This window comes from Xyrauchen texanus, chromosome 8 (genome assembly GCF_025860055.1).
Source record: "Xyrauchen texanus isolate HMW12.3.18 chromosome 8, RBS_HiC_50CHRs, whole genome shotgun sequence".
In the NCBI taxonomy this organism is placed as follows: domain Eukaryota; kingdom Metazoa; phylum Chordata; class Actinopteri; order Cypriniformes; family Catostomidae; genus Xyrauchen; species Xyrauchen texanus.
In genome coordinates, this window is record NC_068283.1 from 38977058 (window position 1) to 39004809 (window position 27752).

The 27752-nt window shown below is 38.4% G+C and overlaps 1 protein-coding gene across 1 annotated transcript in view; it reads right to left on the bottom strand.

Annotated features, from left to right (window-relative positions):
• Nucleotides 1–27752, bottom strand: part of LOC127647300 (transmembrane protein 104-like) — a 61826-nt gene that overhangs the window by 21578 nt on the left and 12496 nt on the right. The window contains exons 7-8 of the mRNA XM_052131467.1: nt 26063–26162; nt 24270–24366 (exon numbers count right to left, since the gene is read on the bottom strand). Of these exons, the coding sequence (XP_051987427.1) occupies nt 24270–24366; nt 26063–26162 (197 nt within the window). The remainder of the gene's footprint in view (nt 1–24269; nt 24367–26062; nt 26163–27752) is intronic.

The following is a 27752-nucleotide window of genomic DNA, read 5'->3' on the forward strand; positions in this document are numbered from 1 at the left end:
CCATCATGACTGTTCATGAGTTATCCCGTTTGGATCGCAGGGCCGTTGCGATTATGAAACTGCAAAAGGCTGCTATTAAATTAAATAAATGTGTAGTCTGAATGTGCTGCCCTTTAAAAAGGGAGTTAGCGCGCTGCTCACTGTCATCTGCTACAAACAGAGCGTGTGGTGCTCACGATGGTGTTTTCCATATAAATATATATTGTTTTCAGTGTATGAGCAGCTGGCATCACACATTCCCTCTGAAGTGTGCAGCACATGCAAACTAAATGAGTATGTCTTTAAACAGTCCATAAACATAAAAATACACACCGTTTCAAAAGTATAGCCACAAGACCTAAACAATATTTATGATAACATGATTTTAGTGTGATAAAAGCACTTATTAACCTTATCTGGGTCAAGTTAAATCCAATATTAAAACTTTGTTTTCATGATAACGTAGTGCTGGTTTTTTTAACAGTGTGTAGATTCATATTTATGGACTGGCCACATAGTGCCTTACTAAGGCTGTTGTTGTTTTTTTTAATTAAAAATAGGGATTTTAATTTTTTTGTGGTAATCAACATTTTGCCACAAATGCTGTTGACTGGGCTAAACTTGTATTGAACCCTGAACATTATTTTGGTAAGGAACAAAACCACAAGTTTTGTAGAATGACCCACAAAAATGAGACATGAGCAACTCCATTTTAGCAGAAGAAATCCACCTTGATAAATTCCCATAATGTTTTGCTGTCATCATGAGTTATCTCACAGTTATCGCAGGTTCGTTTATCACTCCCACCACACACACACACACACACACACACACACACACACACACACACACACACACACACACACACACACACACACACTTCTTTATGGGAAGCAATGTCTAATCTAACACATCAGCCAATCTCAGCTCTGATGGCTGGGTGTGCTGCAGCTCCATTTCGAAAGTCTGACGTTTTACATATGTCACAGTTTCCGATCTGAAAAGGGATGCTGGGCAGCAAGGTTGGCTCCTTCTCGTATGCCAGGAGGGCAGAGCAACACTTTTCCATTCCCCTTCTAAAGCTGTTGTTAGGCTGGTAGTAAAAATGGCGTAACATTGGCATGCTAGTAGGACACGCATGCCAGGAAATTATAACAGGAAGGAAGTTTGGCGTGGATGGGAGAAAAGAGAGAACAGGTCCAGGCAGAGAGGGCAGCAGAGTGCGAAGGAGAAAATTAGATCAATGGGGTGCTGGGTGACTCAGACATGGCACAGAGAGTGAAAGGAGGTATTGTGACATACTGTACTTGCTATCAGAACACAGCGATCAACCCCAATTGTGAGAGTGTAAAATAGTCAAGCAAAGTGCATTCAATGAAAGGACAGATCAATTATTAGTGATGTTTGTTAACAAGCATCTCTATCAGCATTACTACTATAGGGGTGCACAATATACTGCTTAAATCGATATACCAGCAGAAATGGGTCAACAGGAAGACATTTTTGGAGTTATGCAAAACACTGCCGCAGAGCACAGAATACATGTTCCAATCAGAGGTTGGGCTACAAATAATCATTACATTATAATCATTCCACAACCCCAATTCCCAAAAAGTTGGGACAGTATGGAAAATGCTAATTAAAACAAAAATCAGTTCTTGTAAATTCTATTCTCCCCGTCCTATGTTGAAAGCACTACAACAACATATAATCAGATTTTTTAAATATACACTAATTTCAAAATCACATCATGGCAAAACGCTCCAGAAAAGTTGGGACAGTCACAAATTCTTCTACTTTTGGGTTTAAAGTTTAAGTTCAGTAAGCAGAATTTCCCCCCATTATTCAGGTCTTCAGCTGTGCAACTGTTCAGGGCATTCGTTGCCATATTTTGCACTTCATAATGCGTCACACATTCTCAATTGGAGACAGGTCAAGACTGCAGGCAGCCAATTCAGCACCCGCACTTTCTGCACAGCATGCACTTGTAATCCGGGCAGTATGTGGTGTGCCATTCTCCTGCTGGAAAATGCAGGGAAGACCCAGGAAAAGACAACGTGTGGATGGCAGTATACGTTGCTCCAAAATGTGTACATAGCTTTCTGCATTAAATATCCTCAAAGATGAGCAAGCTACTCATGCCATGGGCACTGACACAACACTGGCCCATACAGACACTGGCTTTTACACCTGATGATGATAACAGCTTGGATGATCTTTGAACTGGAGAACACAATGGCTATTTATTCCAAAAATTGTTTGAAATGTGGACTCTGTGGACCAAAAAACAAGGTTCCACTGTTCTACATTTCCATCTAAGATGAGATCAAGCCCAGAGAGTTCAGCAGCGCTTCTGGACAGTGTTGATGTACGGCTTCTCCTTTGCAAAGTTAAGTCTTAACTTGCATCTGTGGATGCAGCAATGGGTGAATATTTTTAATTTTTATTTATTTATAATTTACAAATCACACATTTTTGTTTTCATTAGCATTTTTTTTTTTTAGCGTTCCAAAAAAAACACACTGAAGCTTTTTTCCCTAGTATTGTGTTTTTATTTAAAAACTTGAAAATTGAAAAAATTGAAAAGCAACTTTAATGAATAAATGGATGGCTACTGTGATTACATTAAATTGCAAAGAGCGGCCATTCATTAGTTCTCCGTGCACTTGTCGATTACAGGTGCATGATACAAGATATTTATGTTGACACTCCTGGAAGTGTCATGACGCAGACGTGTTTGCTGCATCAGATCTGCGCAGGTATGCTGTTAAGACCTATCCATAACAGTGCGAGTATTGCTTCACATACAATAAATTGGCTTTCAAGGATGTTAACCTTGTCGTCATGATTAACACAGGCTAACGATTGGTGTACATTCTGTCATGTAACACAAAATTTTTACGTTAATGCCAATTTTCTCGACAAAAAGTGTATCCAAACCAGTTTTTCATGACATTTGAAGTATCAACATAAAGTTTATGCGCTAGAATTAAAAGGAAAAATATTACCATCAGCTACATCGGTAAACTTTTTGATGCACTAAATCTTTTGTCACAACAACAACAAGAAAAAACCTTCAGGAGATGCTGGCAATGTTACACTGCAAGATGTCAAATTTTTTCTCCAATCCCTGTTTAACCTACAGAGACTTTAAGCAAACCATTAATTGATTGCCTTCCTAAAAGTATGTAAACACTGGAGCCTGATCTACGTAGTGAGATTACGTGACTGTGGCAAAATTTTTGCAAAATGATATTACGTGGGTCCAAACACGTTTTACTAGTGATTTGATGGAAAATAAATAAAAGTAATTGTTGTTTTAGCGCCTCTAATGTATATTTCAGCCTGAAAGTGCCTTAAACACTTAATAACATGTTTCTATGAGACCAGGTTGGAACACTTGCTTTGTGGTGCTCTCAAAACATTGCTCTGCTTGTTGGACCAGTTCTAAATGCCAACTTCTCTATTTCCCTTGATTATCTTTAAACAGGCCCTAGGGGACATTTTCTGTCTCTGGGAGAGCCCATGTGGCAGCACATAATGCAGTATTACAATTCAACTGACAGTAATAAGCAAAACAGGGATTATATTTCCAATCCTCATAGCACCAAGATCCCAAGCATTTGTGTCCATTGCTAATCTTTGATAGGCATGCCATGAATCTGAGACAAGATCACAGGGAAAGCAGATCGCTGCTTCTACATCAGCTAACAGATGACGGATTAAAGAACAATATTTAACAACTATACAGAAAGACTAAACTGCCATTTACACAAGAGAGAATCATCAATTCAATTCAACAGAGATTTGTGGGATCGAAAGAGTGTCAGTGCAAGTTTGTTTTCATGAATCTATGTGGGAATGTCAGTCTGCTGGTTTTGGGGATAGTGCCAAGCAGAACACTTCATCGTCTTACCTTTGAATGGAATTCAATCAGCTATTAATGCGACTAAAATGTAAACAGTGGAGAGTGACTGAAAAAACGACGTGTCAACACTGGACTCCATTTACATCTGGTATTAAGATCCATCTTGGGTGATACTAGGGATGCACCGATACCATTTTTTCTCTTTCGATCCAATGAACCCTGAACTTTCTGCATCAGCCAATACTGATCCGATACCAATGTTGTTTTTTTCTTAATCAGTTTAGAATATCTATACCTAACGGTGTGGAACTGATTGGGGGTTCTCTTTTATATGGACAGAAACACAAACCTCTAACTGCAAAATAGAGAAAACTAAACAGGATAAAAAATGTGTAACCTATTAAAAAAAATATACAGGTTTTTAAAAATGTCTACCGTATAATACAGCCGAAAAATGAACAGTAATCCCAGTGAAAAGCTAGTTCTCGATACACATTTTTTATTTATTTTAATAGTAAAATAAATACTATTAAAAGGTCAGTATCAGAGTCGACATCAATCCATGTATCTGATGTAAAGGTGTAAACAGAGTCTAAAACGTTTTGCCTCAATCCACATTTAGAGCTTGTCAGAAACACGAGTGTCCACATTGCATTTGTAGTGTAAACGCTAGTCCATCCTGATTAATACTGGACAAAAGTGAAGGGCTGCCTTCTCACCTGTCGATCAACAACTGTGCTCAAAAAATTATTTTTCCCATTAAGAGCGACTTTAAAAAAAGAACACTACCATCTTATAAAAGGCAAAAAAGCACTCCCCACAAAACGAACCATGCAACCATTAAATAAAGAAACAAAATGTCAAGAACTCTGTGACAGACGAACAGGACATTATCTTGTTGTCAAGACAGATCTTTTGGATATTGATCTCTACAATCAAAGCAAACATGAATATTTGACTGTCCTGGTGGAATTTCATATTAAGACAGGAAGTGCCAGAAAATCAATATGGAAGCCACGGTTTCTGAGAGGTCACTGGTTTTGTCTGCTTGAATCTGACAGTTGTAAAGGCCAAGAGACCCACAAGTTTAGTCCATGACATGTTTTGCTTATTGGTCTCAACACATGACATGCTACATGAGAGTGTCAATGCAAGATATCCAGTGAGTAAACCCCCCTAACATGTCACAATGACTTAGTCACAAAGATATAGTCCAACTGGGAACTTCATATTTTCAAGTTCCTCCGAAATGTATTATGGTTTAAATAAAATAGACGCATTGTATCGTTCACATTTCATTCTCTTTTTCACTGACTGACTAACACAAGCTTTTTGTGCCAATTAAACAAAATGAAGAGCAAAAGCTGTGCATTAGGCATGTAACTGATGTGCATTGTATCATTCTTGTGCTGCCATAGTAAATTATGTTAAACTCACCAAGCTCTACAAAATAGCAAAAGTATCCATTTCTAATGGTTGTAGAACCAATAATTTGTGTTCGTTAAGGCTGGCCAGTTGCATTACTCCACCAATCATGGGTCAGCAGCACTCTCACAGAGGCCTTTTGTAAAGAATGCATCTTTACATTTTCAAAATGAAACCATTCGTACATTTAGAGTAATTTACAGCATGATTACACTGGTAACTATGATGTAAATCACAGCCTGAATTCTTTCTAGAACAGTGGGAGCCACTGAGGAGCTGATCTAATTCTCATGACTTTGTAATTATGTGTCAAGTTCACCCAAGCAGTTAGTTCTCTTGTAACCGTAGTCCTGTTTGTCTGGTTTAACTCAAGCCAAATTGAATTGGATCGTTTTATCACCCATCATTCAAGCCACATCACCATGTTAGGTTAAAGGGACAGTACCCTGGAGCAACTTGGGGTTGCATACGTTGCTCAAAAGGCACAACGCTGAGATCAAGGATCTTGCAGGTTTTGAACATGCAACATTTTGGTAGTCCAAACCTAGAACTGGAAGGGAGGGAGGAAGATATTCATGTTCTCACAAGCTGAAACATACAAAACTATCCCTAAGGTAAACTACTACCTCAAATGAAGTATTTACTCTGTCATCATCTCAAACCATGTAATACAAATATTTTTTAATTCAAAAATGGTCCTACATGGTCATTTGCTTACCCACTGGGCAAACAAAAGCCACAAACATTAGTATGAAGGTCAAACAAATAGCTGATGTGTGTAGAGCGAGACACCAAAGGATGTTTTGATAATGAGACTTCGGTTGTGCTTGTGGAATTCATTTAATGGAAATCACGTACAGCCTCATCTTGACACCCACCAAGGATGATCATTCTGTGATGTCCTTGGACCAGATAACCAGCTTTTCTGAACAGAGAACAATATTGTACCCAGCAGGTAGCAGCCACTGAACACACAAGCTGTTCAGTGTTCACTGGACTGAAGTTACGCATGCAGAAACTATTCTAAAATGGACTTACAGGAAATGTAAATGCCTAAAGCAGACACTAGTCATAAAAACTTGAACATGACTCACTGTCAAAATGCAATGATTTTATGAATGGTTGCCAGGGCACTGTTATGCGATTGCTAGGGTGTTGCTAGGTTGTTTCTTACAAGAGCACACCCACAAGTCTCTATGATATTCTAGTGTCTAGATATGGCTCTGGTCCCTCCTTTAATGCAAGTCTATGGGACCTTTTTCACATTTCATCATACACCATGTTTAAAATTTAAAGACAGATTGCTTAGTAGGGCTGGGTATTGATATCGATTTTTCACATTCTCGCTCTATCAATAACAGGAATATGTCTCACTCTATTCGATTCAGAATTTGATTCGATTCAATATCGATTCATATGGGTATATTTGAGTTACATGGTCCATTTTTCTTACTTTTGACAAATATCTTCCAGCTAATGCTGTTAATTATAGAGGGGAACTTTTAACTAGGTACAGAATTAAAATATACACTCACCAAAAGGATTATTAGGAACACCACACTAATACGGTGTTTGACCCCCTTTCGCCTTCAGAACTGCCTTAATTCTACGTGGCATTGATTCAACAAGGTGCTGAAAGCATTCTTTAGAAATGTTGGCCCATATTGATAGGATAGCATCTTGCAGTTGATGGAGATTTGTGGGATGCACATCCAGGGCATGAAGCTCCCGTTCCACCACATCCCAAAGATGCTCTATTGGGTTGAGATCTGGTGACTGTGGGGGCCATTTTAGCACAGTGAACTCATTGTCATGTTCAAGAAACCAATCTGAAATGATTCGAGCTTTGTGACATGGTGCATTATCCTGCTGGAAGTAGCCATCAGAGGATGGGAACATGGTGGCCATAAAGGGATGGACATGGTCAAAAACAATGCTCAGGTAGGCCGTGGCATTTAAATGGGGCCTAAGGGCCTAAAGTGTGCCAAGAAAACATCCCCCACACCATTACACCACCACCACCAGCCTGCACAGTGGTAACAAGGCATGATGGATCCATGTTCTCATCCTGTTTACGCCAAATTCTGACTCTACCATCTGAATGTCTCAACAGAAATCGAGACTCATCAGACCAGGCAACATTTTTCCAGTCTTCAACTGTCCAATTTTGGTGAGCTTTTGCAAATTGTATCCTCTTTTTCCTATTTGTAGTGGAGATGAGTGGTACCCGGTGGGGTCTTCTGCTGTTGTAGCCCATCCGCCTCAAGGTTGTGCGTGTTGTGGCTTCACAAATGCTTTGCTGCATACCTCGGTTGTAACGAGTGGTTATTTCAGGCAAAGTTGCTCTTCTATCAGCTTGAATCAGTCGGCCCATTCTCCTCTGACCTCTAGCATCAACAAGGCATTTTCGCCCACAGGACTGCCGCATATTGGATGTTTTTCCCTTTTCACACCATTCTTTGTAAAGGTTGTGCGTGAAAATCCCAGTAACTGAGCAGATTGTGAAATACTCAGACCGGCCCGTCTGGCACCAACAACCATGCCACGCTCAAAATTGCTTAAATCACCTTTCTTTCCCATTCTGACATTCAGTTTGGAGTTCAGGAGATTGTCTTGACCAGGACCACACCCCTAAATGCATTGAAGCAACTGCCATGTGATTGGTTGATTAGATAATTGCATTAATGAGAATTTGAGGTGTTCCTAATAATCCTTTAGGTGAGTGTACATTTTACTAATTCAGATGAACTATCAGTTTTTCATAATTTGGTTCAGATTCATATTTTTTTTAAATAAAAATACATGTCATCGGTAAATATAACATTATATTGCATATATAAAATTTTTTATTTTTATTGATTACATGCATCATTTGTACTATTTTCAAGTGTTTACAATGATTTGTTGAACACATTGTGAAAACCGGTAATGTCTCTTTAAGAAAACCGGCATTTCTCTTAAGAGCGTCTATATATTAGTGCATATTAGTGAGGAAGGACTCTAATGGTTTTACATCATCCATGCTATACATTATAAATGTTTAATTGAATGAATTTTTGTTTTTGATGAACAACTGACTGTAAAGAGCTGAGAGGGTATTAAAAGAGACATTATTTTAATGACAAATGGGTTGCGTGGGTCTCGTCTTTGGACACACATTAAGCCAGCGCCACACTAGCTGACTTTTCCAGTGATTTTCAGGTGTGACCTTTATTTACATAATCGCCGGCCAGACGGAGGGAGGCAAAGCATGCATTAGCGTCAGCCAGCGGGAAGTCGGTAATCACTTGACCAGATGTGCCTAAACATTTTCCTACGAAGGGCCAAAAGTCAAACTTGATTGAGTGTCGTGGGCCAAAAGAGAACATTGTATTATAACAAACTCAGGGTCTGAAATGTAATTCTGAAAATGACTGGGGGAGGGGAGGGAGCTGGATTGCCCCCTTACACAGCTGGTACATAACGCAAAGCATTTCTGCTATTTCTGCCTTCCATTCAAATGTGCAGCATTATGAATAATGAGGGAGAGCCAAGATATGAAAGGCACACGCACTTGCAATGTTAACAGCTTTGTGGTTTATAAACAGGAACAATATGGTTTTATTGTGTCGCTCGCTTACGGAGCATGAAAAATACCATTTGCATGTCAAATTAACAGGTTTAGAAAGGTTTATAAATCTGTAACATCTTAAGTTCAGTAACTATGGGACAAAGCACTTTCTCTCTGCGCACGCTTAAAATTCTGCCACTGCTGACAGCTGCATGAGAGAAAGTGAGAGACAGAGAGGATTTACTCACGCAGCTTCTTGAATTACATACTTTTGATCTTATTTAACGTAACATGAGTTCATATGAAACTAATGATGGCGCGCGAGAGGAGCACTGCAGCTCGCGCCTGGTTGAGGAGAGGAAGAAGGTCACACAGCTCACGGTCCAGAGGCACACCAAACTTACCAAACAGCTTCAGATGATGCAGATCGCAAAGTAGGAGGGAATTAAACAAAAATACTAAATAAGTAAAAAAAGAAGCACTCTTGTTGTGAAATGAAGCAGAGCCGGAGATGCTGTTCCGCTTAAGCAAAACCTCCGCATCGAGCATCTTTAAAGCCCCCGTCTTTTAATGCATCCTTTATTAAAGTTAAATTAATAAGGTAACAGGTCATGTAAATAAGTAAAAACTTAAAAATGGTATTTCTCTGTGCAGTCAGCACCGCTTCTGTGAATTGCGTGAAGTTACTCGATCTAAGGGGGAAAGATTGAAACTGCATCCCGGCTGATGGACACACTAGCGTGGGTACGGTACAGTCGTCCATTGTGCGCACGTTGCTGCACCTAGATTGTAACGTGATGGCTTGTGACATATTGAATTATACTATGTGTCACTGTATGTTTCTTATTGTAAAGAAAATGGGCAATCCACATTTTTATTAAAAAGACTGAGGTTTTTTGTGAGTTAAAAGTGCACTCAGTAATTTTTCCCCATTAAACAAGCTTTGCTCCTAAAGAAATTTATTGTAATTTTGAAACACATGTATAAAATTATGACCACTCATATGAGATGAAGATTCTAGTCATACCAGTAACCTTATAAAACTGTTGTATTCGACATGGGGCAGGCGCGCCCTCATGGGATCTGTCATTTTAGAATACTACTCGCTTAATCTCAGTAACCATCTTGTTATTGGACAATATCACTCTTGGATTAAACAAATCATGGCTGATTGTGAATAGTGAATGTAACTGAAAACTATTTATTTTGAATTATGCTGAATCCATACCACTAGGTGTCACTGTAAGTAAAGGTACACTCAGTAACTTTTTTTTTGTGTCATCTTGGAAAGATGGATTGAAGTGAACAAAAAGTGAGAGCGGGTAGTCCCATTATACCCACTATAATCATTATACACTGCATCAAAATACATTTTTGATTTGTTTTTGTTTTCCAATAGAAATATCTAAAACTCTTTTTAAACAACATCCATTTACTTTAGGAGCTATACTGCAGAAGAAAAATGTGTTATCTGAGAATGTTGAATATACAGTGCATTCATAAATTATTCAGACCCCTTAATTTATTTTCCATTTTGTTATGTTGCAGCCTTATGCTAAACTGCTTTAAATATATTTAAAAAAACTGAATTCTTCACACCGACATAATACATATATGAAAATACTGTGTTGGAGGTAGTGCGGTAAAAGTAGCATGTTAAGTAATCAGATTACTTTATACAAGTAACAGGTAACGTAACGCAATTTTTTTTATTTTAGACCATAATATCGGAGTTACTTTTTAAATAAAGCAACATGTTGCTTGTGTACACATCTACTGTCCCTGTATTGCGAGAAATCAGAAAGTAAAACTACGAGAAGTAAAATTATGCAAACTTTGGGGAGGAGTCGTTGTGCATGATGGCCATTGTATTTATGAGTGTGAGGCCAAAGGCTGTTTAGCAGAGAGAGACGAGTCACTTGGAATGCCCAAACAAGTAGCTTTAGCACCCAACAGTCAATGGATGTAGAAAGGATGACCTGCCTTGCAGGTAAAAGAGCCAATCACCTTTTAGATTCAGACATCACCTGTCAAACAACTCACTAACCTGCATGCGCATTTAGTGTTTTAGTGTAATGAGGTCAACATTCGGTTGAGTTAAACGCGATTGATTCTTGTGTTAATACACACTGTATCCATCTGTGGCTCCGAGCAACGTTATACATCGATTGTGTACACCGAGAAAATATCTTAGTTTTTTAAATATTCAAATTTTGGTTTTATAATAAACAAGTAGTTTGATTAATGATCAAACTCAAGTTGTATCAACATGCGCCTTTGAAGTTGTGGCCTCTGCAATCACCGTGGATCAACTCAAAACAAGCGTGCACTGAGATGACTTAGTGAAAATATTAATTTATTCATCAGACTAATAATACCTTGAATATTTTAGGCTGGTATTCCCCACTGAATTTTATCCAGACTTTTGAAAAACCTCTTAAGTTGACTGACATTGTCAATGGGCACCGCATATGATGACTGTATATATGATGCAAGTTCAAGTGTTGCACTTTGCTGCTTTAGGTAAGACAGCAGTTATTCTTCATTATTCATATTGGCTGCCATGTTGATGAAAACACAAATAATGCATATTCATGTTATTGATTCTTTATTATAAATATGATGTGAAGACCTACATTCTAAATATCTGTTTGTTTAGCATGTTGTTTTGACATGAGTGTTGTACAGTAGCTAGCATGACCTGTAATGTCTCTTGTATGCAATGCATGGCATAGCAGAAGTAAAAGTAATGCAAAAGTAATGCAAATGTAATGTAACTTTCCTTTCCAAAAAATATTTGTAATTAAGTTACTTTAAGGAGTAACGCAATTTTCTAATGTGTTACTTTTAAAAGTAACTTTACACAACACTGTATATCCTAAACAGTCAAAATGGTCTCTTCAAAACTGGGCAGGGATAGGGACATTTGGGGCCCAGAGACAGCCAACGCAGTGGGGTCTGAGAGATCTTTTCTACCAAAAGACTAAACCATTTCATCAAGACTTCATCAGTTGAAGGCACTTGGATATGTAAGCATAGTTCTAGCTGGAAGATCTTGGGATTCATTCTATCAGGCATCTCATCCAATCACAATACAGCCTCCACTTTATAAGCCTGCTCGGCTGCATTTTGATAGATAAAAAAACACTGTATGGGTACATACAGTAAATCAGGCTTTATTTAGTGCCTCATGTCTATAGTGGGGAGAGAGGCAATGTGCATGTCCAAGATTTAGATCTCAGTCCGGATTGAATTGTCCTTTGGATCCGGACTGTAGTAAGCCTATTGAGTACCTCTGGATTAGACGTTTGTTCTAATCCCTAACCCAAAGTATGAGCAATAGATATTGTGCTGAATGGCTGAGCAAGCATCCATCCTTATTAAGAAACAAGCTACTTTAAAATACAGGGTGACAGCCTTAGGGTCATTTAAAGCAGGCCTTTTTAACCATTACAGACCCAGACCCCCACCAAGACTCTCAGACAAACCAAGGACCTCCCCATTGTGAGGCTAGATTTTCTTAGCATCACTTTATAATTACATTCACGAAGAACATTACTGCGACTAACAGTACTTCATTAAGTTCTTACATATAATGCTTAACAGACAATTACTTAATGTTCATTAAAATAGATAGAAAAGTCATTTAATTATACTGTATATTTATATATCTTTATGGGCCTCTTGCTAAAAACTCCTACAGGGAATATAAAAAGGTGTCAAGTCTGCAACAGACATGGTATCTCATGATCTTGACCCAAGGTTGACTACTTCCATGTCTTTCTTTTTCAAGTTTGTCATAGCACACATCTGTTCTCACAAATCTTTGCTTGCCTTGGCAAGACTTTCTAGAGTGGCTGTGGGTCAGCCAGTGTTCACACTGGCATGATGGTCCCATTGTGGAATAGAGAGGACTCTTCTCCTTGTGGGCCACTGCTAAAACTCCTCATCCTGCTGTGTGAATATCCACTAAACCATCATTCTTATTCCTGTAGAGCCATCCACTGCATAATAAGTTTCTCAAAGAGAGCTTCAACTGCATATATTATTGACTAGAGTTGGGCTGATTTCACAAATATTTACAATTTATTCAATATAATATAAAAATTAACCAACATCATGAATATTGCAATGATTTAAAACAAATTTGTTTTGGTCATCAAGCAAAATACCGTCCTCTGTCACAACTCGCAAATATGAGAGTGCTAAGTTGGAGCCATTTTTAAACAGTGGCAAACATGTCTATAGTTCTTTCCAAATATCCATTTCAATTAGACATGTGCTTGTTTTCAGTAATGTGGTATACCACGCTAATTAACATGAACTGCTATGTTTCGTGCTGACTTACTGTACCTCTTAGCCAAATTGTTTACATTTTTCTGAATGCACCACAGCATCCATTCACAAGTCAAGATTTACAACCAATGACCAAAACTAACACTAAAAATTGGTTTCAAAATATTTGCTTTGGTAAGATACATGCAGTAACCAGTAACTTTATATTGCAACATATAAGTCAAACTATAAAAACGACAGCAGGGCCCTTGCTAAAGTGTTCATGAGCTACACAAATCAAAAACTTAGAAACCTCATTTTAACAGGGTTTCAATTGGAAAGGAGGCAGCGGGAACCAGCTGAACAATCAAAGTAATATTTTAATAGGAACTTAAACAGACACAAAAACAAACGCACACATGGCAGCTGCATGTGGCTCTCTCTCCTGAACTGCCGCATTCCGCTGCACAAATCCCGACACAGGCCAAGATTTAAGGAATCAGTTAGTTTACATTTGTGTCAACTATAAAAAAAGTTTTATGCAGGGTTCATACATTCTCCATGAGCGGGCCGTGAGAGACGCATTCTCTTTTCAGTGCCAATATTAACAGATTACACCGTTCCCACTGCAAGCGCGAGTCGCGAGATGACACGTCCCAGATGCGGCATGCGCGGATAGTTTCAGCGTTGAGCCTATTTTTATCACGCAGCTCACACTGAGCTTAGCGGCTCTGGATGCAGTACAACACTAAAATAATCAGGAGATTCTAGAAAAGACACAAAAGCAAATTAAATTTATACAAACCGAACCAATAGTACACTTCAGTGTACACTCACCTAAAGGATTATTAGGAACACCTGTTCAATTTCTCATTAATGCAATTATCTAATCAACCAATCACATGGCAGTTGCTCCAATGCATTTAGGGGTGTGGTCCTGGTCAAGACAATCTCCTGAACTCCAAACTGAATGTCAGAATGGGAAAGAAAGGTGATTTAAGCCATTTTGAGCGTGGCATGGTTGTTGGTGCCAGACGGGCCGGTCTGAGTATTTCACAATCTGCTCAGTTACTGGGATTTTCACGCACAACCATTTCTAGGGTTTACAAAGAATGGTGTGAAAAGGAAAAACATCCAGTATCGCGGCAGTCCTGTGGGCTGAAAATGCCTTGTTGATGCTAGAGGTCAGAGGAGAATGGGCCGATTGATTCAAGCTGATAGAAGAGCAACTTTGCCTGAAATAACCACTCGTTACAACCGAGGTATGCAGCAAAGCATTTGTGAAGCCACAACATGCACAACCTTGAGGCGGATGAGCTACAACAGCAGAAGACCCCACCGGGTACCACTCATCTCCACTACAAATAGGAAAAAGAGGCTACAATTTGCAAGAGCTCACCAAAATTGGACAGTTGAAGACTGGAAAAATGTTGCCTGGTCTGATGAGTCTCGATTTCTGTTGAGACATTCAGATGGTAGAGTCAGAATTTGGCATAAACAGAATGAGAACATGGATCCATCATGCCTTGTTACCACTGTGCAGGCTGGTGGTGGTGGTGTAATGGTGTGGGGGATGTTTTCTTGGCACACTTTAGGCCCCTTAGTGCCAATTGGGCATCGTTTAAATGCCACGGCCTACCTGAACATTGTTTCTGACCATGTCCATCCCTTTATGGCCACCATGTACCCATCCTCTGATGGCTACTTCCAGCAGGATAATGCACCATGTCACAAAGCTTGAATCATTTCAAATTGGTTTCTTGAACATGACAATGAGTTCACTGTGCTAAAATGGCCCCCACAGTCACCAGATCTCAACCCAATAGAGCATCTTTGGGATGTGGTGGAACGGGAGCTTCGTGCCCTGGATGTGCATCCCACAAATCTCCATCAACTGCAAGATGCTATCCTATCAATATGGGCCAACATTTCTAAAGAATGCTTTCAGCACCTTGTTGAATCAATGCCACGTAGAATTAAGGCAGTTCTGAAGGTGAAAGGGGGTCAAACACAGTATTAGTATGGTGTTCCTAATAATCCTTTAGGTGAGTGTATATGTCTCCATGCAAGTAAACTCAATAAAATAACTTAATAAAGAACTAATAAACTGATGGACCTTTTGCCATTCTTTGTATATCGGTTTACAGTATAGACCCAACATTAACCAATCACAACCAAGTGTGCTGATAAAGATGAAGTGCACATGATGCCCGCTGTTGTCTTTGAAGCAGCAATAACCTCAGCTCATTATGACCTTATAAAAGAAAACATTTGGCAGAGGACCCCATAGATAACATTATTTTCGGCGCAGAGGTTCTGCCGTTTCTCACGGAAGAGACGTAGCAAATGTGAACGTCCAACGCGACCGCCCCGCTCACGTGCCACTCACAGAGGATACGTGACCCTGGCGTTAGTATGAATGTAAATAATCACTGTTACTATGTTAATTGTTATTGTTGAATAAATTAACATAAAATTTATATAGCACACAGTGTAGAGGGGTATCCTCAACCACCACCAGTGTGCAGCATCCACCTGAATGATGCAACAGCAGCCATAGGGCACCAGTACGCGCACCACACATCAGCTATTGGTGGAGAGGAGAGAGGAGTTATAGAGCCAATTAATGGATGGGGATTATTAGGAGGCCATGATTGAGAAGGGCCAGTGAATTTGTGTAATTTTGCCAGAACACCGGGGTTACACCCCTACTCTTTACGAGATGTGCCCTGGAATTTTTAATGACCATATTGAGTCAGGACCTCAGTTTAACGTCTCATCCGAAGGCTGGTGCCTTTTTACAGTATAGTGTCCCTGTCACTATACTGGGGCATTGGGACCCAAACACAAATAGGGTGAGCACCCCCTGATGGCCTCCCTAATACCTCTTCCAGCAGCACCCATAGTTTTCCCTAGGAGGTCTCCCATCCAGGAAGTGACCAGCCTGATTGATTTTCTGATTGAAAATAAATAAATAAATAAATAAATAAATAATCTCCATTTTAAGCAGTTTAGAGCAAATAACTAACTCACTAACATTAAAATGCATTCATATTAAAAACTGACTCATTGAGCAGTCTTTTATGTGGTAAATGACCACCATATGGGAATGGTGATACAGACTTGGTTCCTCCCATTAACATGATTAAGGAAATTAGTTAATATAACAAGAAGTGATCCTCCTGTACAGTCATTAATAAAGCGTCCCCTTAAAATAATTACCATCCCAATGTGAAGAGGACACCTTCCTGTCCATGCAACCATTTACAGCCTCACTCTACATTATCCCTCCAATATACTGTAAATGTCCACGAAACACTCTCAATAACTTGCATACATTTCTTAAATAAAATAAAAAAACAAAACATTGTCTTGGATTTAATTGCAGTGCATCTCAGTCAAACATTAAAATTTAAAAGTTCTTGTTTTCTAACATCTCAGTCAAAAAGTCATAAAATATGAGCTTGTTTCAAATGGGTCAGAAGCCACAAATGCCTGAACAGAGATCTTGGTTCTTTAAAAAGCTCTTTAAACTGGACACTAAAACGAAACGAAAGCAGATGAAGTCTCAGTCAAGTGATCTTATAGGCTTTCAGTGAATATAATGTATAAAATGGCAGTGTGTAACTTTACTACAGATCAAAGCAGCCTCTTGCGGAGCAGAAAGGCCAGTTTAACTTTGTCATCCGACAAAAATATTGTTTGTGGGGACGTTCAGACCGAACGTACTCTTGCGTTGAAAAATGCTAGATGGAGCACAACAAAATGGAATATAATGCAGGTGTCTTGAGATGCCTTTTTAAAAGTTGAAGTACTTTTCAACCCATTTCAGATAATTCAATTAAATCCATTAATGTACATGAAGAGTTCCATAACTGATCAAACTGCTCAATTAAAAAGGTAGAAATTACTCTCATCTCGCTTTTGAGTCGGTGTTATATCTTCATCCTGTTGCCCTGACATTTTGTTTGCTGTGTAAACAAGAAGTGATGGAATAGTTCTTTAAAATGATGGGATGTAAATGTGACTGCAGTGATCTACTTAAATGCCTAAAAGGAGAAAATTATGAAGAGGAGAATGAAACGAATGAATCCCAAACGGTTACAAATGCTCTTCATTATGAGACCTAATATGATGCTAGGTGTAAATGACATCATCAATGTAATTTAAAAGACAACAAGAAATCAAAATGAACTCGATTTACTTATATAAATAAATGCCCCTGATTTTATTGTACAGGATTTGTTAGTGCATGCAGATCTATAGAATTTATGTTTTTTTGTAGTCTTCATTTCTGAAAAGACTCTTTTATTGCTGGCATAAGGTGGAGTGGGAGAGAAATGAACATTTAAGGAATAGTTCACCCAAAAATTCTATTTCATGATAGAGTCATAATTTACTCACTCTCATGTCTTCCAAACACATATGACATTTTTTCTTATGCGGAACACAAAGGAAATGCTTGAATGAATATTGCGGTCAATACAATGGCAAAAGTAAGTGTCTCATTTTAAGCTTAAATGACCCAATATTTTTTTTTAAAGTCCATGCAACTCATGCGTCATGAAGGTATTCGACAGGTTTTGGTGAGAGAACAACCTTTATCCAGCGAGATGAGCTATGAGAGGAGCTCTGTCACAGTGGCTTGGGTTTTCATGTGAGAACTTGGAATTAGTGCTAAAAACAATGGAAAATCTCACGTGAACACTTCTGTTAATCCTTTTTTGTTTCCCAAAGAAGAAAGACATAGGGGGATGAAACAATATGAGGGTTAGCAAATTAGGAGATTTTTCATTTTTGGGTGAACTATCCCTCCAAAATAATAGCATGAAACTACATAGAACAGTGTTTCCCAACCACTGAAAAATATCAGATTCCACAAAATAAATCAGGGCTCTGGACTGAGACCAATTTTAACCATTTTTCCGAACAGTTCGAATCAACTTTGCAAGAGGTCGCACTGGTGCGCCTACAAAGTTGGCTGACTCTCTGATTGTGCTGTCGTTTTTTGTTCCGTATGAGAAATATCAAACGGCAAACCGCTTTACCCAGATCAGTCAGCGCTGCTTAATGGACAGATCAGCGCAGAGACATGCATTTACACGTGGACCGGTCTCGATCGCTCAGCCACGCAGATCATTATTAACAGAGCTGCGAAAAGCACGGGCTGGGTCACGAATTTGGCATTGATTATTTGTTTAAAACCTCTATGAAAGCCTATGATGTGTTGATGATTAAACCAGTTTAAAATTGTATTAAACGGACCCAACATTCTAAACAGCATTGAAAAGGAATAAAGGAGAAATCTGCAAAATGAGCAGACAGAAAATGTAATGTTTCAATCCACACATCACAGATATTAAAAAATATATATTTACCATGAACTTACATCAATATAATAGTGAGAAAATCCTATTTAATTTCTGGATGTGTTTTTCTTACAAAAAATGACATCATTTGTTTTATGGTTAGCCTAGTGCTAATCAAGGTTTTACTTTTGGTTACTATGATCTTATTGCAAATGCCACAGTTGTAACTATGGATACAATGGAGCTTTCCTTCTTTGTAAAATCTTTTCTAATGCCCTCTGATTGTAGAAAAATGCTTTGTTTGTCTTCAGATGACTATTTTAATCATCAAAATCCTGTTAAAAAAAACCGTGCAAGAAAACAAATTTTATTTCCGTTGAACCGGTGCGACCAACTCAAGTGCTGGTGCGACCATTTGTAGAATTTCACACTCTTAAATGTTAGTTTGGAGCCATGTAAATAAATAGATAAATAAAACATTATTTGCTGTGGCATTACCAGAATTAATTTGCAAGAAAACAATCTAAAAATAAGGGGAAAAAAAATCAAATTTGTTGTTTTATTCATTACCCAATTTGCACACTTGCCAACTGTGATCTCATTATACATCGTTCCTACGTGAATTGCGTTCTTTGCATAGCCGAATTTCAAACATTACGAGTAAACACGCAACTAAAATGGACAGAAAACATGGAAGTTTTGAAAAGGAAAACTATCAACGATGGTTATGTGGGACAGTGAGATAGGTGTGCCATGGGATTTGTTTAATGCCGTGGCAGAAAAAAGGTTGAGAAACACTGACATAGAAAAATTAACTACAAGTTAGAAGGTTTTACTTGATGTAAGGCTGTGTTGTAATGGATGGCAGTTGCGCAGTCCAAAGCTGAACAGCAGTCTTTGCTATAAAGGAAAAATAGGCAATTTTTTGCTGAGGTGTGCAGTTTGAGAAGACTTTAATGCCTGGAATCACTTTGGCCATATTCCCCTAAAGATAACATCTCTTTTTGAGTGTCAAACAGGTACAGAAAACAATAGTATCACGGTCTGACACCCACAAAGGGAATATCCCTCATAATCTTCCCTGTTTCTCTTCTAATGCTAATGTCATGAGGCTGCACTAATGTGTCAGACATTAATCTTACTTCCCACAGACCATTGCTTACAAATACTCCAAAGCCAGTCGAAATACTCAGTCGACGCACCAAAAGGAGTTACGAAAATGCATCATGCAACAGCAGCAGTAGGTTCATAATTTGGAATGTGCAAAAAACATATTTTTCAAAATCGGAAAATCATCGGTTGCCTAAATGGCTAACCTCCCTTATCCCGATCGGACATGACATATTTACATACGATGTGTTTTTTGCACAAGAAAATTGAACATAATTCAAAGGTATCAAGATGTGTTAAAGCACTAATTGACTATTTTTAACATTCATCTAAAAAAGTATTTTCCTAAAAGCGCAACTATCAAGCAACTTTTCCTAAATTGTTTATCGTGACAACTGTCTAAAATCTAAAGCACAGCATGCTAACTAATTAAAGCCGCTGCTAGGAATATAGATAATAAATAATCATCTATTTCTAAAAAAAACAGGTTGCTCTCACTAATTGATTAGTCATTAAAAACACAGCCAATAAATTAAAAAAAAAAAGAAACAACTCTACTTCTAACAGTTTAGTCGACATCACTGATCAAGTAGATGATTGTAGGACAACTAGTTGAGCCTCATAACCTGTTCCAAATCAAGTCAAAATTAAAACTTGTCTGGTAGAAATGTAAATGCAAACTTTGCATAACCATACAGGAAAAGTTAAAAGGCAAAGACAGACATTTAAACTATACAGTCATTTGTTAGAAGGACAAATGGGCAGTTAGATACAATTCAATAATCTAGGATATTTCCCCGTAATGTGACGCCCCAGTGAACAAGGCCTGCTGAATATCATTCCAAAACTCGTTATGAATATGTTTCCAAAGATTATGGTCACACCATGATGTCTGTAATAGTCAATCCTTTGTAATAGATTTCTGTTGGGTCTCAGCAGCAGTCCTCTAAATAGAACAGCAGATAGTTTTACAGATAAGTAACCAGGCTGATTCTGGTTAGACTCGGCCTATCTTGGTTTGAATTTACAGCAATTTGAGGGCCAAAAGGAAAAGTAGAAGAAATGCAGATAGACCACACTGTTAAAATGCAATCAAAAACATCAGTTAAATGATGGTTTAGCTGAAAGTTTAGTCAAGGTTAAAACTAAGCCTGAAAACAAAGTGCAAGGACAGTGGATTTATGTGAATGTCACTCATTTGTATGCAAATGTGACCTGACATTTTTCTGATCATGTTAAAAAATTTAAGCACCAATGCGTGTGTAATTTCGCTGAGGTGGTAACTTTCACGGCACAAAGGTGAATTTCGCGAAAAAAATTTCCAGTCATGTTTCAACCCAAAATCAAAGGAAAAATAGGAAATGTTATTTTACAAATATTTTAGGAATATTTAGGATTTTAGGCATTTTGTACCATTATTTTCAAGACGATAGAGCACATTTACTGTCATGCAAAAAATAATCAACTATCATTTTTTTAAATAAACATAAATAAAATTAATAAAAAATGTATGTATGCAAGTATGCAAATCTTAATGACCCTACAATATGTCATTTTCTTTATGCAAAGTATAATATCTCATTTTTTATTTCTTATTAAGGAGAAAACCATTACCCCTGCCAATTCAAGCAAAGGTCTTTCAGTTAACGGGCCATGTTTTCGTTACTTTGGAACAGAGTTTATCACATGATTTGTTATTCCAATAATGTATTACTCAAAATAACCAATTGTATTTCATTTCTGTTTGATGTTGGATTACGTTTTAAATCACAAGGACTGCCCAAGCACAACCACAAGCACTTGGCTAAATGGCCGGGAATACAACATCCTGTGGCACAGATACACAGGGGACATACACAGATGGTTTGATAAAGCTCATAAAGTTGGTGGCTCAGACAGTCAGCCTCTTTGGACATGTCCCAATCCACAGACTAAAAATTGGGTAATTTTTCTCCACCACAACAGCACTGGCACTGGCCTCAGTGACTCAGTTCATAAGCCCACTGGATTAATTTTTCATCAATAAAAAAAACAATGATTTATTTAAGGGAATGTCAGACAAGATGTTTATGATGTTTTCTAGTCAAAAGGGGCGGGGTTTGGGGATGAATGAGGTGAGGATGTGTCTTCCAGCTGCTTGAAAGCATCAGCAAAGAAATTATCTAATAAAGTAAAATCAGTTACAGCTCATACACAATATACTAAGGCTGAAACGATTAGTTATCATCAACGTCGACAATAAACAATTGTCAACAGAGGAACGAACGTCATGTGAGCGCTTGTTCATTTCAAACAGAAATACAGCACTGGTTGGAAGCAAAGATTTAAAGTAAAAAAATATATATTTTCTATTTGTTTCTTACACAAACATATCGGTTTGCTACAGATGACATTAATTGATCGACTGGAGTCATGTGGATTACATCTATGATGCCTAAATATGCCTTTTGGACTGTCAAACAGTCAGCAGCCTGATGGCACCCATTAACATGCATTGTATGGACAAAGTTATCTGCTTATAAAAAATCTTCACTTTGGTTCTGCTGAAGAAGGAAAGTCATAAACATCTAGGATGGCTTCAAGGTAAATCATGAGAGAATTTTCATTTTTGGGTGAACTAACACTTTTTAAAACCCAGAAGTGAAATCAGAACAAGAACCATTCAATTCCTTATGAATCCCATCCAGACACATGGGTAAAGTAGGGCTGGGCGATATGGACGAAATTGTTATCACGATAATTTTTTTCATATTGTTCGATATCAATATTTATCACATTGCACTTTCTTTTTTTTTTATTTCAAAGTTGACGGAAGAAAAGTAGAAAAAATTAATTCTAAAGTCAAAATAGTCTCTAAAAAACTGCACAGGGGGTCCAGAGATGGCCAAAGCAGTGGGGTCTGTGGGATCTTTTACCAATTTTACCGTCTTTTTCCGTTTATCAATTGAAAATTAATGTTAAAAGATCATCTGTTTGTTCTGAAGCATAGTGACAGCAGTCCAGTATTTGTTGGAATATTTTTACATTAAAATGAATGTTTTTAATATTTCTTTAGATTCAGATACCCAAGTATGGGGCATAGAAGCCCTTGTGACTGTGGATTCAGGGGTGTCCCGAGAGAAAATTTTGAAAAAGTTTGTAACATTTGAAAAACATACATACAAAAACATACAAATAAAAACATTTGTATATTTTCATTAAAGTGAGAGACTAGGTTACCAACTAGTAATTTTAGTCTTTCCTTATCCATTCCAGATATGTAATTAATTTTAACAAAATTAAAACAGAAATCGATTTGTTTATTATTAAAGACTCGTAACATGCTGATTAATAAAAGATACATTTAGAAGGGAAAAACGTTATGGTCTAAAAGGTGCTTTGAATCCACGTTAACTCATGCGTCACTTCAGGTCTACACACATGCAGGGAAAAGAGGCAACGTGTGCGGAGCGGGACAGGGCAGAAATTACGCACGTCTGTTGCTAGAGAACAATATTCAAGATTACATCACAGAAAGATCAGAGCTGTTGTCCACATCACTGTTGTTCTGTCGCGCTCTTCACAAGAGACGAAGAGTGAGCGCAACTGTTGTCATGAAGTCTTGCGGTGCGGATGGAATCAATCGTAACCTAATTGTTAGCAAGGCAGCTAGCATTAGCAAGTTCATCCAGTCTGACCCAACGTTACCACTGGCGCGTTGTGAGCGAAGCTGAGAGCATTTTCAATTCATTCCTATGAAAACAGAGCGTCATGCTCGCAAGGTGGATCGTAGGATTGGCAGCGGTGCGGAGCAAGCTCTCTCCTAGCGCTGTGAGTGCCTTTGAGTGGATTTCGTCCGCCCCAGTGGAAACGCAGCCGGAGAAAGCCAAACTGCTTTCTGTGTTTTAGCGACACACAGTAAATATAAAAAAAAAATTCCTCAAAAGCTTATCGTGGATTTTCTTTATCGTGATAAATATCGATATTGTTTTATCGCCCAGCCCTAGGGTAAAGTCGGCACATCTTGGCGCAAATTCTAAAATTAGCATAATTTCCAGTGGTAAACATGCAGTAAGAGGCTTACCCAAGCAAGGAGATTAAAAAAGCTGAAACAATGCTTTATATTGGCAAACAGAACAGCCACTTCTCTCTATTTCTAGAGATGGAGTGAAATGAATCAGCACATCCATCACTGTTGAAATGCAAAAGGCAAGCAGGAAATCACACTGGTGTCTTGTGATGTACCTCAACATGAATTTCAAGGGCTTATGAAACACCTCCTGAAACGCTTAGGGTGAGGAGTCTACAGAGATTACACAGAAGTATTAAAGGAACAGTTTACCCAAAAATTGCCATTGTGTAATTTACTCATGTTCCAAATCCTTATGACTTACTTTCTTCTGTGGAATGCCAAATCAAATGTTATGTAGAATAACAACCTCAGTCACCATTCACTTTTATTGTACCGAAAAAAGATACAAAGAAAGTGAATGATGACTGAACCAGTCATTCTGTCTCCTTTTGTGTTCCACGGAAGACAGAAAGTCATTCGGGTTTGGAACAACATGAAGTTGAACAAATTATGAGTTTTCTTTTTTGGGTGAACAATCCCTTTAAGAGTCTCATCTGTCTTTCACTCACTCGCTCAACCTCTATGTGAATTGCTGCAGTTGATCTGTACCTTCAGTTGGAGCATGTCCAGCACCCTGCTGAGATTTAAGTGCTACCAAAGAGGTGTGATGTTTGAATGTGTGGTGGGCATGGCTGCACTCACTAGAAACACTCTGTAGGCATCTTTACGTCTTACGGGTCCCCAGCACGAGTCTGTGTCATTGTATTTCACACTCCCGGCACTGCATGAGAGATTCCCACTGTGGGAAGGCAAACAAATAGATACATTTTGCAAATTGATATAAGAGTTTACAAGATAACAGAATACATAGTACCATCAAGTACAGATAGATGAAACTAAGGTCCATTTTAGGAAATTCTGCCCTCCTCAGCGTGTTTGTGAAGTAGTGATGGACCAAACACTGGCCAGTCTGATTAATCTGACAATTATTGGTCATTTTACGCCAGATTACGCATTTTCTGATAACTACGTCTGAAAAGACAAGAATCATTTTAGGCATTTAAATTTTAGGGATGTAACTAATGTCATAACTATTGAATGCTTTCTTGCATGAGCCAAAATAGCTATTTTTATCTCCTGACCAGTAGGGGACAGTGTGCCAAAACGCTGCAGGTAACCTTGGGACTTAATGGTGATGATGTGTACAAAGTTTCATCCCAATCCCTCAAAGCGTTGCAGATATACAGCCTCAAGTTTAATTTTGCACATTCTTCGTAGAATGAATTAAGGCATCATTCCAAAACGGTATAGTTTATCAAAATTATGTGAATAATTCTTTGCCGTGAGTGCCTCTAGATGATGCAGAAAAATGTTCGTGCAAATCAGAGAAACAGTCTAGGAGGAGTTCGAAAACGTAGCTTTTCAAAACATTTAAAAGTGGCGGACAGGAAGTTAGCTCAATCATGACATTAATTGGTATCATTGTTCTCGGCATGAATCACTGAATCTATCAAGACCAGCCTCATTACAGTAGATAAAGGAATCAATCGCTATTAGCATTTATAGAAATAGCATCATTATTTTTGACACAAGGTGGTGCTGTCCAGAAACTTTGAGTTCCTACAGAGCATGCCAAAGACATATACCAAGTTTCGTAACGAAAGTACGCCAAGTCGTGACTAAATTCAAAATGGCCGACATAAGTGTTTTTTCATATCGTTGGACTCGCTATGCCCTACTGAATCTAATGAGACCAATTTGATTATCAAAATTCTGTAAATAACTTTTTGTCGTGCGTGCCTCTAAATGATTCAGGCCAATTTTCATGCAAATTGGACAAATGGCCTAGGACGAGTTAAAAAAAAAAAGTAGGTTTTTCCGAAAATTCAAAATGGCGGAAACATTTTCATGATGGAAAATGACGTAGTGTCGATGCAATCAAATCGTCTTGAGCCCTGGAATTAGAGAAAAAAATAATTTTGTTTCTAGGACTCACAGTTCAAATGTCATTAACATAAACGTGAGTGCAAGTTTGGACAGTTGGTGGCGCTAGAGGGTTTGAGGTAGAGATGGCAAATTTGCTGTGGTGACATATCAGACTGTCCTCCATCCGTGTGCCAAATTTCATAACTTTACTGCAAGCGTTTCTATGGGCTGCCATAGACTCAATAGCAGAAGAAGCAGCAGCAGCGGAATAATAATAAGAAAACTAACGAAAACAAAAGGGGTCTTTCGCCCCTTCGGGGTTGACCCTAATAATCGTGTTTTAATGATCTGACAACAGGACCAATTTATAATTGGCTGAAGACGATTTGTCACAGTCTTCAAACAATACAAAATTAGTCAGGTTCTTATGGTTGGAAAACAGGCTCTGAGTTTTAACAAATTAATTTTACACGAGACTGCACACATTTTCATTATTCGAAAAGTCAAGTTGAGGCTTGATTAATTAAACTCAAGGACAAGATGGACAAAGTATAAGAACTTGAACTCACCAAGCTACTTCCATCAGAGATACTGGTACAGCAGCAGCATAAATGGCCAGATCTCCATAGAGGTACACGATGATGCAGATGTAGAACATGTTGACACCAACTGCAGGAACAACACTTGTGTGTCAATCTACATATTGACGACTTTAAAATGTCACTTTAAATACATGATACAAACAGATGGATTGGTTCACTGAACATGCAGAGGGGCAATATTAATCCCTAGAGGATTCCGATGTTCCTCCTAAACGTTCTAAAGCTACTAACTGTGTAGGGGCTGCATCATAGCAGTATTAATCACCCTAATTAAAGCAAACAAGCACTTCATTATCGCAATTCTCCCCCCACTATTCTCTTCATTAACCCCACATGCCTCTTCACCCGTTCCTCCATCCATCACTCAGTCTGTGCCAGTTGGAGATGAGATGGAGAGCGTTGAGGAGGAAAGACAGACCTGCTCACAATAACATGCATTCATCATTCACCAAAGCTCCTATGAGGAACTCAACCGGTCCAACCAACCAATCAGCTCATTAATTACTTTGAAATCGACGAGAGCTAACAGGCACTTAAAACTACATTTAAATGTAAAAATCCTAACGCTACACTCTTTTACGAGCTTAACTGAGCCATCTTTCCACCCACAATAAAAAGAGGCAAATGTTGCTGTCAGTTCCACGCCATTTTACAAAGATGAGTGGCCAAACGTTGGCAGAAAACCTTTATTGAATGCCAATTCAATTGCAGTGCTCGTTTGACAATTCATTCAGCACAATTTATGATGGAACTAGAGTGAGTTCATCACTTGAAATATGGAAAAGTTCTTTTTTTCTCACGAATATACTTAAGACATTCTTAAACTGCCCAGATTTAAATGGAAACCCAACCTTCATGCTTTTTAGTCTACAATTTAACATTATTAAAAAAGGTATAAAAAGGAAGCAGCTATTCTGATTCACAAATCTGCATGCATTTAAATGCATGCAACATTGCTACAAGGGAACGCCAGAAGCTAAAGAATATGTCGAGACAAAATTTGCACGCAGAGTGAATAATGTCTTGCTAGTATTATGTAGTCAGATGTTCTAGACTAAAATCACTGAGGATTTTATTGAGACTCTAAAAGTTGTTGGTGCAGAAAGGTAAACAACATTTTTATATTTTCTTAAGAAAATGTTAGTGCAAAACTTGTGCCAAACTTGTCTGACTTCCTATTGTTAGAGTATAAGCCTGTTGTTCTTTTCCACTGAATGACAGCTCACGGATTGATCGATGCCATTACAAAAAGTGCATTTAACAATTGTGATAGCTTTAAAAAGAGAGCATGTCCTAAGACAGGAGAGCAAATTAGTCCTTTCGGGGCAGCTGTGGCTCAGGTGGTAGAGCGGGTCGGCCGCTAAACGCAGGGTTGGCGGTTTGATTCCCGGCCCACACGACTCCACATGCCGAAGTGTCCTTGGGCAAGACACTGAACCCGAAGTTGCTCCCAATTGCAGGCTAGCGCCTTGCATGTCAGCTCTGCCGCCACTGGTGTATGAGTGTGAGTTGATAGTGTGTGAATGGGTCACAGTTTAAAGCGCTTTGGTAACCTCTAAGGTTAAATGAGGCACTATATAAGTGCAGACCATTTACTTGCATTATACTAACAGTCAATACTAATGTCACACTAACTAAACTAATCTCAATTTATGGT